This window comes from Bos indicus, chromosome 6 (assembly GCF_029378745.1).
Source record: "Bos indicus isolate NIAB-ARS_2022 breed Sahiwal x Tharparkar chromosome 6, NIAB-ARS_B.indTharparkar_mat_pri_1.0, whole genome shotgun sequence".
Classification (NCBI taxonomy): domain Eukaryota; kingdom Metazoa; phylum Chordata; class Mammalia; order Artiodactyla; family Bovidae; genus Bos; species Bos indicus.
Window position 1 is genome coordinate 80,491,012 of NC_091765.1, and position 15,630 is coordinate 80,506,641.

The window sequence follows — 15,630 nt, forward strand, 5'->3', positions numbered from 1 at the left end:
AACATAATTCATCTCTTTGTCAAAGTGTATTTGCATATTTACACATACAATCTTATACTTACTACACTGGATTTGAGAAGACATAGAAATCTAAAAATGTGGAAATAAAGGAAAATATATTTCTACTCTTAATCTCAACATTTTAATGCACAATTTCCTCATCATCACATATTGTCCATTTGAAATATATCTATTTCTATATTCACATATAAATATGATATATTTGTAAATATAAATATATTTCAGTATAGTATATTCAAATGTTTAATGAGTAATGTCTAGAAAATATTTTGAATATTGTATTTCCAAAATGATATACAATGTGTATTATGAATAACCAAGATGCATGGCAAATTACAAATATTTAACTTTTAATATAGGTAAAATTGAACTACTGACATAATAGTTTCAAGACATCTGAAATTTCTCAATAACATATTGAACAAAAAGAAAAAATCACTCTCAAAATAATATGTAAAATTCAAGTGTTTGAAATATTGCAATATTCACTTTATAGAATTCAAATATTTTAAATTGTCTTAAGCCAATAGTATTATGAAAGATTTAACGAAATAAGAACATTTCATTCAAGTATCAGTCCCTTAAAAATGTACTGGATGCTATTTTCAATTATAGTGATATCTATAATTTCAATTTTTCATTTGCCTCAAGTTTATTACTCTAAATTCAGCTAAATTTTGCTCTTATATATTTTTACTCAAGCCAAAATACTATTGTTTGTGAATTTATGGAACAGAATAGACAATTATCCTTGGTCAAATTTCATTTAGTGAGTTATTATACTGCTTTTCTGTACATGAGATAAGATCACTTATTTTTCTTACAGTATGAATGGAATCATTGCTGATTTCCTATGCATATAAGAACTGAATTTCTTCAGATAAATCTTATGTTTCTTTTTTGCCCACAGAGACATCTGGATACTCATCAGAAGTGTAAAAATCCCAACTAGAAGAAAAAAATAAATAATTATTGTTTCTTTTTTATTTTTATTATGGACATAACAAGTTATGTTTGAAAAAAATAGCCCTTAAAATATTTCCCAAGTGTTACATAGTTCTCTATCAATTTTCCTTATTTATATTGCCTAGCATCATATACATCCTATCAATATTGCATGGTTGAATAAACATAAAAATATAGAAACTGAAATAATTCTACATTTTTTACACCCCACTGTCACATAATACTTACAAAGAAGAAATTCTTAAAATCCCTTTGAATTTTTCAATAATAGTTTTTCATATGTATATACATGGCAAAACCAATACAATATTGTAAAGTTAAATAAAATTAAAAAAAAGAAAAAAAGAAAACACTTCTTCTACACACATATATACATATAAGACGAATCACATAAATTCTAGTCTACATTTTTGTACAGTGGAACAAGAATGAATGAAATGGAAATAATATATATCCCTTCTAATAAAATGAGTTTATTACAATTTAACTTCTTTGTGTGTTAAAATGACAAGCATTCAAGATGACACATTCATGCCCCAGCCTTCCCTTCTCAGATGGGTGTGAACACTTGAAGACACAGTATGTACAAGTCTGTGTGCATACATGAGAGAGTTTAAAGTGAAGTGTGTTATTAGCACTTCTTTTTAACAAAAACTTGTTGCTTAATAAAAATATTTGGACTACATTTTCTAGTTTGGATTAACCACATTTTGGCCTCCCTGGTGGCTCAGTCAGTAAAGAATCTGCCTACAATGTGGGAGACCTGGGTTTGATCCCTGGGTTAAGATGATCCCTTGCAGGAGGAAATGGCAACCCGCTCCAGTATTCTTGCCTTGAGAATCCCATAGACGGAGGAGCCTGGCGGGCTACAGTCCATAGGGTTGCAAAAAAGTCGCACACACTGAGCGACTAAGCACAAGCACGCAACCACAATTATACAGATATGCATAGTAAACAATGTTTCAATATAATTTTATACTGATAAAAAATCCAAAATAAAAATAAAGGCAAAAAAATCCCATTGCAAACATGCCTAATTTCAGTACTATAGCAATTTGTTCTCAAAAACCACTTCTCCTAAAGGTGTATCTACTTCAATCATTAATAAACCTAGGTCTTACCTGGCAATGTTTGAGTCATGATTGTGAAACTAATCCATGATCCAATCTGTTAGATTAAAACATAAATTGACAAATATTGATAGTCAATCTAGAAATTTATTCACTTGTGAACAATTAAATAGGCATTGATTAGGTATTTTAAAAGCTTAAAACAGTGGAAAATTTTAAGTATAAATATATTTTCCAAAGTTATAATTTCATTGATAAATATGATAGTGATTAAAAAACTCATAAAACAGTATCATTTTCCTAGTAAAATGAAAGACATTATTTCAAATGTTTTTATACAATCCAGAGGCTTCTCAAGACATTTAACATGCTGTTTATAAAATTTTCTTTAAATATAGATAGATATATGCACAAATACTATTTATTCTGCAGGAAAAATTGTGAGTGAAATATTCTAATTTCCTATGCCTGTAACTTCAGTTGAAATCTGTATTATAATCTATATTTCTGTCTATGTCTGTATCTACATACTAAACATACATACATATCATGCATAATCTAAAATACATGTAAGTACATAAACATATGTAGTTAGTATATTATCAAATAAAGTTCAGTTATACACATGCATATATAACATACCTCATAGGTGTAGTTAGGACATGAAACCAGGAAAAACATCCATGTAAAGGGGTTATAATTTGGACTTGGAAAACAGGCATTATTTCCTTTTAAAAAGTAGAGTACAATATCAATGATGTTTCATATTTCAAATACAATCACTTATTTATTATATAGTTCTAAATTCCCTACAATAACTATATATCATATGAAATCTCATCATATATTTATAGAAACCTGTTTTAAAAATTATTCAAAGGAGACCCAGTTTCAAATGTCATAAAATTTTGACTCAAAAAAATCCTTATAATTTTCTGACCATGTCTACAGCTATGTTGCAGTAAAATTACAGGATGCACCACAATAATCAATTCCTTAAATTTAAAAATTAAACAATATAAAAACATTATTTTCTTTATGATAATAGTTCAGCAGTATTGCCTACTGAGATTTACATTATATTTTAATACTGCTAATGTGTTTTAACAATTGCTTGCCTCTTCTTATTTTCCTTTAGTGTCAAAGAATATATTTTTGGTTGAGATTATTAAATACCTCAAAACTCTCTTTCTGTTAAATTAGTAATGATCCAGAGGGAATTTCATAAGTATGTCATTTATATCAGAGAAGTATGAAAATCTCTCATAAGAGGATTACAGTGTATATCAGAAGAGTTAATATTCAGAAAGTGAAAGTGAAGTCGCTCAGTCGTGTCTGACTCTTTGCGACCCCATGGACAGTAGCCTGCAACAGGCTCCTCCGTCCATGGGATTTTCTAGGCAAGGGTACTGGAGTGGGTTGCCATTTCCTTCTCCAGGGCATCTTCCCGACCCAGGGATCAAACCCAGGACTCTTGCATTGTAGACAGACGCTCTGAGCCACCAAGGAAGTCTCATATTCAGAAGTACCACACAAATTATTTCTGCTCAGTAATCAGGATTGTTATTTACAACTCTCATTATACTTAGCATATTGTCCTTTATTTCAGTTACTTTTTGCCTTTCAAATTTTTCAAGAAATATTTTGTATAATAAATTCATAATGATCTCGAGTTGAACTTTGAGCTGTGACATTTGTAAAAGTAAATGTGAATTATAAAATTACTGTGTATTCATAGCAAGACTTAATTAGATAACAGATCAACTAATGTCTTTTATTTAAATGCTAACATCTTAATAAAATGATAATATGCTGCTTTCAAAACTGTAAGGATTGTTGAACTATCAAAGTGAAAAATATATTAGGCAATGTGCAAATTTCATGCACTGCTTATTTCAAGATAAGGATAAATATATATGCCATTTAGTAGAACAGATTCTCTTGGTAACATTTATGTAAACACCTTTGTGTATCATTCATATATTTATCAAAAGAAAGATGATTGAGGAACCTATCCATGTTAACTGACTTTCAGAGGCAGAATGTGAACACAAGGTAATTTGGGTTAAAGCCAGTCTATGTCTGTTCAATTCCTGGAGGTATTGGAATGATCAGGGTCCACAAATACACATTTCTTCCAGATGTGGTTTGTAGATTAGATAACCAATGTGTCTTATGACACAGAAAAATATATGTATATAGATATTTTGTTCAGTGTGTTGTTTGCTATTAATCGTAATAATATGTAAGTTTAGATATTAGTACCATCCTAAAGATCAGTCCAGGGTGTTCATTGGAGGGCCTGATGTTGAAGCTGAAACTCCAGTATTTTGGTCACCTGATGTGAAGAACTGACTCATTTGAAAAGACCCTGATTCTGGGAAAGATTGAGGGCAGGAGGAGAAGGGGACAACAGAGGATGAGATGGTTGGATGGCATCACTGACACAATGGACATGGGTTTGGGTGGACTCCAAGAGTTGGTGATGGACAGGGAGGCCTGGCGTGCTGTAGGTTCATGGCGTTGCAAAGAGTCGGACACAACTGAGCGACTGAACTGAACTGAACTGAATCTAATACTTACATTCCTATGAAATGTATCTCAGTGTATAGTTTCTATTTATAATTAATCTTTTATTATATTAAAAAGTCTGAAGATTGTGTTACATTACAATGCTGCAGCTACCCAGATTCTTCCCCAGGTATAAAGGGTTTATTCCACAGCTTCTGGATTTACTGTTGGCCGAAAGCCTTTAACTTTCAGCATCCTCTGTGAAGATAACCTGGATGAAGGGAGCAAACTCATGCAAGGTCACACTCACTTTTTGGTTTACCCTTATCCATTATTGGATCAATGTGGCAAATTGATTATTTAATTCAGAACAACACTGATTGTTCAGGCCAGCTTTAGAAGGCCCCTAGGTTCATCTGATACTCTCAATGAAACTGTCTTACTCTCAATTTCATACCCAGACATGATTTCTCTCTTTTCATCTATCAAATCACCCTAACACAACTCCTGAATGCAAATCTCTGTTTCAGTGTCTGTATCACAGAAAACTGAATCTACAGTATTTGCCACAAGGAATGGCACCCAAAGCAGATACTGGAATGGCATTTAAGAGCTGAATGACCTCCTGACCAGCCTGTGCTGTGTGCCCCATTGTTGATGGCAGGGGCCAAACAAAGAACTGCTATTACAAGGTAGCCTTGCAAACATAAAACCTTTTATCCTGGTCTACTGGTATTTTATGCTGTTGAAAAGGATTACTTTATTTGGTCCAATAGAATTTAGTGGTGATGCTATCAATGTTCTTGGTAAAGATAGCTAAAACTGAAATGGATAATTAGCACTTAAAAGCCAACTGTGAAAACTGGCAGGCCCCCTTGGTAGTAAATTGGATTGGCCAAAAAGTTCATTTAGATTTTCTATAAGATGTTATGGAAAACCAAAATTAACTTTTTGGCCAACCCAATATGAAACAGCTCTAATCTGCAATGAGAGAAAAGAAGAGTAAGCGAAGACCAGCCCTGGGACTTACTTGCAAGAGTAATCAAGCACCAAAGAACACACAACTCTAATCCAAACCAGGTCTGTTAAGCTAAGTCATCATTCATAGAATATTAGGCAGTACGGATTTTTATGAACTGCCTGAGCTTGTAGAAGTAGGCTGCTCTTCCCTGTTCAAAATTAGTGCACTCCCTTAGGGGAGCTAGTGATGCAATCTATAATGCATCTGACTACAAATCAGAAAAATTAACACAGTTCCTTCCTTAAAATTAATACAGAGGCTACTAAATTGCAATAAAATCCCTATCTTCCTCAACCCTCTCTTAACCTGTATGCTATAGTGTGACAGTACTAAATAACGTACCAGAGGTTATTGTGACCAAATAAGGGGAAGAAAAAGGTTATTCCCCAAGAGTGCTACAGAACCCAGCCAGTGTGAACTAGCACATTATAGGAGAATTTAGCTGTAATTGGATTCTGTTGATGCTGGATAACAGAGAAAGTGAAGTCGCTCAGTCTTGTCCAACTCTTTGAGACCCCATGGACTGTAGCCTGCCAGACTCCTCTGTCCATGGGGTTTTCCAGGCAGGAATACTGGAGTGGATTGCCATTTCCTTCTCCAGGAGATCTTCCCGACCTAAGATGGAACCTTGGTCTCCCGCATTGTAGGAGGCAAGATATAAAAGTGGATAAGGGGTTTCTGTTATTGGAACACTCTTATGGGATATAGGCATTCAGTTCAGTCGCTCAGTTGTGTCTGACTCTTTGCGACCCCATGGACTGCAGCACGCTTGACTTCCCTGTCCATCACCAACTTCTGGAGCCTACTCAAACTCATGTCCATTGAGTTGGTGATGCCATGCAACCATCTCATCCTCTGTTGTCCCCTTCTCCTCCCACAATCAATCTTTCCCAACATCAGGGTATTTTCAAATGAGTCAGTTATTCACATCCGGTGGCCAAAGCATTGGAGTTTCAGCTTCCACGTCAGTCCTTCCAATGAATATTCAGGACTGATTTCCTTTAGGATGGACTGGTTGGATCTCCTTCGTGTCCAAGGCACTCTCAAGAGTCTTCTCCAACACCACAGTTAAAAAGCATCTATTCTTCAGTGCTCATTTTTCTTTATAGTCCAACTCTCACATCCATACATGACTACTGGAAAAAACATAGCTTTGACTAGACAAACCTTTGTTGGCAAAGTAATGTCTCTGCTTTTTAATATGCTGTCTAATTGGTCATAGCTTTTCTTCCAAGGATCTAATGTTCTGCTAAGCTAGTACAAACACATTAACATACACCTGAAGCATGAACAAAGCAACAGTCCTCAGTAAATGAGGGGAAAAAAGTGTTGTGATTTCACTGGCAAACAGAAAAAACGTGTTGCATTGCTTAGAAAAGTGAAGGTCCTTGGGTGGATAGTCTAAATAAGGCCAAAAGGGAAGTTCCATTTCCATGGGAGGGAAAAAATGTTCCCCATTTTTCGTATTCCCATAGTATTCCCCATGTTTCATTGGAAAACCTAGAGGACACACCATTTTCCAAAGCTATAAGAAAGGTGTTAGTGCAAGGGCATCACCATTACTAAGATCAAGGTTGGCTTTCTGACATCCCAGACTGAATTTAAGTGATGTCATCTTAGAATGGGATGACTTGTAGTAATTGGGATTAAAAGATTCTTCCCCATCTCCCAAATCGAATCCATTTCTATTTGTGGCACTTCTTATAAGCCAAAATGAATGGGAAGTTCAGAAGTTACTTGATCCACAGAAAGCAAGGCTGGTTATAAGAACACAGTGTTCTGAAAGGTTAGAATTGATGGATACCACAAAATGAATGTCTTAATTTAGACAAAATAAATTGAGATGAATAATCCAGAGACATGAGGAAGTTAGTTCAATACAAAGTTCCCTATTTCTTTCCCAGGTTTTAGACTGAAAGGAGTTGCAATACACTAAACTCATTGATGAAATAACAGTCTGGGACCTCAAGGAGAAAGACTGCAACATGGAAACAACTGTAGATATATAAGCATTCTCATAATCATTCATTAAAATAACTTCACTAAATGATATACTGGCATCTGTTCATGGAACTGTGTACTAGTGAGAATAGACTATCCTACATTTTAAAGACTGCTACAAGCTCAACATTCAGAAAACTAAGATCATGGCATTCAGTCCTGTCACTTCATGGCAAATAGATGGGAAAACAGTGGAATCAGTGGCTGACTTTATTTTTCTGGGCTCCAAAATCACTGCAGATGGTGATTGTAGCCATGAAATTAAAAGACACTTACTCCTTGGAAGGAAAGTTATGACCAACCTAGATAGCATATTAAAAAGCATATTATAAAGTATACATTACTTTATAAACAAAGGTCTGTCTAGTCAAGGCTGTGCTTTTTCCAGTGGTCATGTATGGATGTGAGAGTTGGACTGTGAAGAAAGCTGAGTGCCAAAGAATTGATGCTTTTGAACTGTGGTGTTGGAGAAGACTCTTGAGAATCCCTTGGACTGAAAGAAGACCCAACTAGTCCATACTAAAGGAGATGAGCCCTGGGTGTTATTGGAAGGACTGATGTTGAAGCTGAAACTCCAGTACTTTGCCCACCAGATGCGAAGAGCTGACTCATTTGGAAAGACCCTGATATTGGGTAAGATTGAGGGCAGGAGGAGAAGGGGATGAGAGGATGAGATGGTTGGATGGCATCATCGACTCAAGGGACATGAGTTTGGGTAAACTCCAGGAGTTGGTGATAGACAGGGAGGCCTGAAGTGCTGTGGTTCACAAGGTTGCAAAGAATCGAACATGACTGAGTGGCTGAACTGACAACCTGATGGCTCAATGGTTATATAATCTTCCTGCCATTGTAGGGGATATGGGTTTCATCTTTGGGTTGGAAAGATCCTCTAGAGAAGGAAATGGTAACCACTCCAGTATTTTTCCCTGGGGAATCCCATAGTCAGAGGGGTCTGGTGGGCTACAGTACATAGATTGCAAAGAATCAGACATGACTTAGTGACTAAACAGCAACAATAATCATAGTCTACTTCATAGGGCTCATTTCTCAGGCAGTGAATGAATAATTGGAATATATATAGTTTGTAGTTTGTATATCCACATTGTGCATTGATTTCTTGAGCTTTAGGGCAAGAGCTATGTCCATGGGGAAAACCAAGTGGACGTGTCTGCAATTGTACTCATTCTTTGGTAAATATAAACAATCTGCTTCCCAATGGGTGATTAGTGCTACACTGAAGATCCAAAGTATGCTTGGATGGTATTATTCATTATATCATCATTTAAGTCACTTTGCAAGCTCTGCAGAAGCCAGATGTATTTTGGAGAGTGACAGTGGAGTCCTGCAGACTTATATTATCCAACATTGCAATTGATGCACGCATGTTCAGTAGCTAAGTCATATTACTGCCAGGTTTTTTCTTGTTTTTGTTTTTTTTTTTCCCTTGGTTCTTGTGTCCTTGTAGCAAAGAATTAGACTGACAGACTAGTTACAACTCAAGCAGGAAGGATTTATTAAGCAGGCAGTATTCACTGGAGGTTCTTGCCTCATCATAGCAAAGAATTGTAAGACACACTAGTTAGAGCTCAAACAGGCAATATTTGTTAAGAAGGAGGCATGCTGTACAATCTCAAGACAGGAGAGTGGACCAACTCCTGGAGGAGTGTTCTCGACTCCTTTTGGCTTCCCTTTTTATACTTTTTGTCTCTTCCACTTGGTGGTTCCTAGGGCTTGACTGGCTATTCCCCAAGCAAATTAGGGCTTTTACTGGGGACCAGTCAGGGAAGGGTGTTGGGGGCCAGAGTGAGGTACTCCGCCCATGACAAAGGTCATGAGGAAGGAGGCTCGACATATGCAAAGGCGGGATCGAACCTCAGGAGTCCCCCTGGAACTCCTCGAGCGTCTACCCCCATAACCAGAGCCTGCCTACTTTACTACTTTGTGCTCTTACCTACACCTCTGACTTTACGGGGGGCTGTCCCCCACCACCTCTTTCGGAGAAGGAGTTAACCTAGAGCTCCAGTCAATAAAAACTCTTGGGTGTGACAAGAGTGATTTAACCTACAAACTCCTCTGAAGGTTCTCTAGCCTGCCTGACAGGCTCGTCGGGACACATGTGATTGCTCACAGCCTCCCAACCAATCTTGAGAGGCACAAGATGCTTTAAACCCTCTAAAAACAGGTTCCTTAGAAAAGTTAGAAAACTATAAGTATAGTGGGCTAATTAGAAATTGTGTTGGTGAAGGGTTTTTCATTTGTTGAGCCAATGTTTGTTGCTAAGTCTCCATATCCCCTGCCCTTATACACATTAATGAATATATAGAATTAACCTTTGATATTAATCACGTTAGACCTTAGGCTAAGTAAATTCTTTCCTTAACTAAAACCCACTACACCCTCACCCTGTAGGAATGTAACTTTATTTGGGTGGCGTCTGTTTTGAGAATAATCAGCCCTGGAGAAATAAGTGTCCTGATTGACTGACCGCTGTCACAAGGAGAGGGTCGTAAATTGTCAGCAGGCCCCCCTGGCCAGAAGATGATGTAACACCCCTAAGACCTCTGTATACATTTGTGTGAAGCACCTGACTTTAATAAAAGTCAGGACTGCTGTCCCCACGTGACTTTTGTATAACATCTTAGTGTATAAAAACAGACTCTGGAAAATAAAGAATTGGGATCAGTTTCTCAAAATACTGGTCTCCCCATGTCGCTCTCTCTCTCACTCTGGCTGAGTCTCCATCTGGAGCGCGGAACCCACCATGCTTACTAATTATGCCTGGGCTTCTAAGATCCGACCGGGGAGGCCTCAGTGTCTCCTCTTCTTCGGGAGAACGGAAGGACGCCTGCGGCCTACGTAAGTGGTGCAAACTTCTTGTCTTGAAGTTTTATTGGTCTCCTGCGTAAACCAAGCTACTCAGCCTCTTTTCTCCACTGAATTTTCCTACTGAGCTATCCTTATTCTATTACTCTTTATATCTTTAATTAATATCTAATTGAAGCTATTGTATCCTGATCCTCGCCTACGCCGTCTCTCCTTCGAATACCCTGGATCAGCCGGGGCTGGTCCCCGGCAGAAGGGAAGGTAAATAGAGTGTTCAAGGCCAACCCGGGAAATAAGCCTGTTTGGGTGTGTTTTCAGGCCTGAGGTTCTCACTGTGGCTGTGGTTTTTCTTGGGCTTTTTCTCTTTCTTTCTTTGTCCATTTCATTTTTTTTTTTTTAATTTCTTTGTTACTTTCAAGGGCTTTTTAAACTGCTGCTTATTCTGAGTGCCATTTTGAACTCTTTTTTTCTACTCTAACTACCTAATACTACTAAGGTAGATTATTAACCCAGCCTTGGGTCTATGGATATAGACTGAATTTTTTAAAAATGTGTTTTTCCATCTCTATAACAAAGGGAGGTCAGAATAGTTTACTTTCCTTTAAAATGAGCAATAGCACAGAATTTCAGTTTTTGTTGTTGTTTTTTCTAGAATTATTACTCCCACCCTTTACCATAAAACAGTCCAAGAAGGCTCAGGCTGGGCATCTCATTGAAAATCACTGTATCAATAACATTATGCTATTCATACTGAATGAGTAAGTGGCTAGTATGTTGATGGCCTTTTTAAGACATTTGTGGTCCACAGAAAACATGGGGGTTGCTAATAAACACTACAAAGATTTAGGGACCAAATGATTGTGGGGCATCCTCTCCAAAACAGAGAAAATATAGTGCAGCGTGTACCTCCTACCATTAAGAAGGAAGCAAATTGTCTTACAGGGCTTTTCCAGTTTGGCAGGTAGCATGCATATTACACACCAAGGAAATCTTTGAACTGTATACCATGGAGCACAAAAGCTATGAAAATTTAGTAGGGTTCAAGGTAGAAAATTGCAGCTGTTTCAAGTTTTATTGTAAGCACTCCTGCCCTTGGACTTATAATCAGATAGATTCTACATATTAAACTTATCAGTGATGGAAAAAGTTAAGGTGTGGAACTTATGTATAACCTGCTGGTATATAATGATGTAAAAAGATGATATTTTGCCTCTAGCATTTGGACATCTCATGATATTCCCTCAACCCAAGAACAAGGGCCATACCCATGTCCTGATAAGATCCCTTCAGGTGAGTGTCCACATCATGCTATATATAATCCTTGAAATGTTAATTGTGCCAGTTGATGGTGGAGGGAATCTAGAAGTTTGTGAAGAAGAAAACTGGTGCAAATCAGTTGTTAGACGAAGGCCATGTGCAGCAGTGAAGGCTGTGTAATTTCCCACTAATGTCTCTCTTTTAAATTTCTACTGGTAGCAGAAAGCTTTTGAGTAGTATACCCTCTGAAAGGATGGCCTTGACAAAAGAAAGCTGCCTTATCCAAGATAATTTCCTCATTCTCAGGGAGCCCCAAATCCAATCTAAATCTTTTCTAGTCATTCCAGCTTAGGCTAATTCAGAATGATTGCCCTAGTTTCAGATAACCCAACAAAAATGGCTGAGACCATCCTCGAGATAGCTTCACAACTCAGTTTCCTACTTGGCATAAATTTGTCTCTCTCTCTCTCTCTCTCTCTCTCTTTTTTTTCAGTACTTTCTAATAAGATTTTAAAGGCTTGTTCTATATGAAATTGTTATTTCCTGGGGAACACATTTTGTAGATCTTGCTTAAACAGTCAGTAAGAGATAGTCCCCATCCATTATTCATGCCTACAGCATATCTAAGATATAGAGATATTAGTATAAATTCCAATGAATGCATAAGTAGGGTAATAAAATCTGGAAGCAACAGAGACTCAATTAGACCTGACACAGGAACTGAGAGTTGGATAAAAATTTTATGTAAGGAAAAATAATGCAGTGTGTATGTGTGTAGATGTCTATATTTTATGATCAGAAGAGGTTTTACTCTCAGAAGAGGTCTGAGACTTGATATTATTGGAACACTAAATATAGAGAAAGGACATGCAATGACTTGAAAGTAATGAGTCCAGAGGTTCTCATCTTAGAAGACACTGCTTCCAAGAAAGGAGATAATACTTGAAGGCTTAGAGGGGAAAGAAATAAGGATACATTTCCAGGAATTGAGAAATTTAGAAAACAAAAGAGTATATGGAGAATCAAAAGACATAATGAAACATTTCATGTCCTCCAGAGCACACTTTATCCTTTAGAGACTTCACTTCATCACCACATCTGTGAAAACATTTGTTATTTCTGTTCAAGGACAATCCATACACTTACAATGAACAGAATTTGATCAATATTCACATAAAGCTTTTATTTGAATAAAATGTAAAGCAAGAATTTTCCCCAAGTGATAAAATGAATCCTCTCCAAAACAAAAGAGAAAAATTTTAACATACAGAAGCATTTGCAGATAACAGAGAATGTAGCTGTGAGGAAATCCCAGAACTCAAAAAAGATATGTATATAACAGGAAGGAAAAAGAGTTGATTGTTTTCAAGAATTAAATTGTAGAAAAAAAAAAAAGTAATATGAGTGCAACATATTTCAGTTTGCATAAGGGTGGAATGATCAATAGAATAGTGGATATTTAGTAGATGAACAAAAACAGTAAAAACAACAAAAAAAGAATGAACAAAAAGCTAAATATTGAAAGTGATAGAAATATAAAATAGAAGCAGATGTAACATGTTCACCCCACCATCTTCTCACCATCCACAATGTAACAAATCAAATTTAAACTATAATGCAAGAATAATAATACAAGAAAACTTTCTAGAACTTAAACAAGACATGAGTCAACCAACTAAAAGACTACATCATGTCTCTGGGAAAACTGGGCTTCCTGGTGGCTCAGATGGTGCTGAATCTGCCTGCAATATGAGAGAAACAGGTTTTATCCCTGGGATGGGAAGATTCCTTTGGAGAAAGAAATAAATGGCTACCCCCTCCACTATTCTTTCCTGGAGAATTCCATGGACAAAGGAACCTGGTGGGCTACACTCCATGGGATCATACAGAGTCAGACATGATCTGGAATTATCAGCTCTAAGATACATCCTACGAAATTCAGTACAAAATTAATATACTTTAGTAATAATGAAAAGTGTTCTGAGTCTCAAGGCAAAAGACCAAGCCAATTAACCAAGAAGAGATTGCATTGGCTTCTGACTTGGCAAGAACAACATACAAAGCAAATTAAAGAGTGGAGTAAAGAAACACACACACAAGTCTTCCTTACATGAACTTTTTCAGAGTTTGAGAATGTGATGATTTAAAATTTTCAAATAATGACAGCATATTCCAGGTGAAGAATCTTGAGCAAGTCACCTTGTTAGAGCCTCAGAGTAAAGAATAAACTTTTTGATGGTCATAGGCTTGTTAATGTTGATATTTTTTATAAAATTGCATTGTGATCTGCTTCTATGCTTAAAAAAAAAAATCAGACCATCAAAAGTTTTTCATCTGGACTTCACATACGTCAAAAGAAAAACCAGTAGATCTATGTATTTGGGTCAAATGAAAATAGTATTTAACCTCTTTGTTAAATGTAGGCTTTACTTCGTACAAATGCAGACAACAAACCATAATAGTATTTGCATTATTATGTTAAATTTTTTTCTGCAAGAGAAAGTACAGATAGTTTCAAGTCATATTCAGTTGTTTTATATATCCAAATGTATAATTTGCTGTCATAAACTCAATCAAAAAGTTAGTTATTAAAATATGTGAATATTATAATAAAACAGTTATGTTATTATATATAGCTCATAGATAGTCTAATATAAATTTTCTTTGTAATTTTATGAGTTACGTGAAAAAATATTCTGGAACATATTTCATATATCTACTTCTCCAGCCTGCTAGAAACTTTCAAGAAAATGTTAGGAATTTCAGGTCAATGTTAAAACAAACTTGAAGACACAAACACACTTGCAATTATAATGAAAACATGAAACCCAATTTTGTTCATCACTGCTATTTGAAATCACAATTAAATTATGTACAATGTAAAATAAATCATTGTGCTATAATTGAGCCTGAATGAGAGTATTGATTTACCAAAAATACCTTTAAATTATATAGACACTCTGTGTGTTCAATCACTCAGTCATGTCCAACTGTTTATGACCCCCATGGACTGTAGCCCACCTGGTTTCTCTGTCCATGGAACTTTCTAGGCACTGTAAATATTTTCAAATCTTTTAGCAAAATACTAAATTCAGTGTTCTCTCAGGTATTGCTATTCGACTGCCACTAAATTTGTCAAAGAAGATTCACTTTTATTAAAAAAGCTTATGAATTTTTTTTCAATCATGTTGGATTGTAACAGTTATTGTGCAAACCAGATTAAGATTGAAAGTTAAGCTAAGAAATTTGGATAATCATCAATGGATTTCACACTTCTTTACATCTTAATCATGTTTTTTTTTAAATATGCTTAAAGAAAGTATGTGTGTGTATGTGAGTGTGTGCATGTGTACACGTACACTTCATTTTAGAGAAACCATAATTAGGAACTATAATTTAGTTCAAATATTTTGAAAAATTAGACATAATAAAACAAGAATTGGGAGCACAAACCTTAAATGTTTCCAACCATTGTTTTAAAAAATAATAATTAGCATAATTCACTCTGGAGAAGATTTAAAAAGTGACTAACCTGTGTGACTGGGATGAGACAACACTACATTGATGAAATGATTTCCAGCTTCACAAATCTGCAAAACATTTCAACATTTTGGTGTCATATACTTGGGTCTCTTTTAAAAATATATTTTTAAATATTCAAATATCCATTTAATATATTCTAAAGACCCAAAAGTATACTATAAGTGTAAGAAGAAGAGATATTGTATTATAACAGTGAAAGAAGCTGTTGTAGACATATATAGAATCAAAAGAATGAGTCACATTGAGGTAGAGATTTTGAAGATATCCTCAACCCCATTAGATAGCTATGTTCAGATTGCCTTGTTAATCAGGTCCTGTTGATTATCTGTTCTTTATTTGATACAATGGGCATATTTTTACAGCACTAAACAGGTCTTATCACTGAAGATAGATTTGGCATAGGTTTATGTATTCCAA

General features: G+C 35.8%; 1 protein-coding gene across 2 annotated transcripts in view; it reads right to left on the reverse strand.

Annotated features, from left to right (window-relative positions):
- Positions 1 to 448: 448 nt before the first annotated feature.
- The window catches only part of TECRL (trans-2,3-enoyl-CoA reductase like), a 142,281-nt gene continuing 127,099 nt past the window's right edge, over positions 449 to 15,630 (reverse strand). Inside the window, exons 9-12 of one of the 2 annotated variants that reach the window (XM_019962821.2) lie at positions 15,203 to 15,260; positions 2,700 to 2,785; positions 2,109 to 2,154; positions 449 to 969 (exon numbers count right to left, since the gene is read on the reverse strand). In XM_019962821.2, the coding sequence (XP_019818380.2) occupies positions 842 to 969; positions 2,109 to 2,154; positions 2,700 to 2,785; positions 15,203 to 15,260 (318 nt within the window). In that variant the 3' untranslated portion in view covers positions 449 to 841. The remainder of the gene's footprint in view (positions 970 to 2,108; positions 2,155 to 2,699; positions 2,786 to 15,202; positions 15,261 to 15,630) is intronic. The other variant, XM_070791515.1, reaches the window with a different exon arrangement.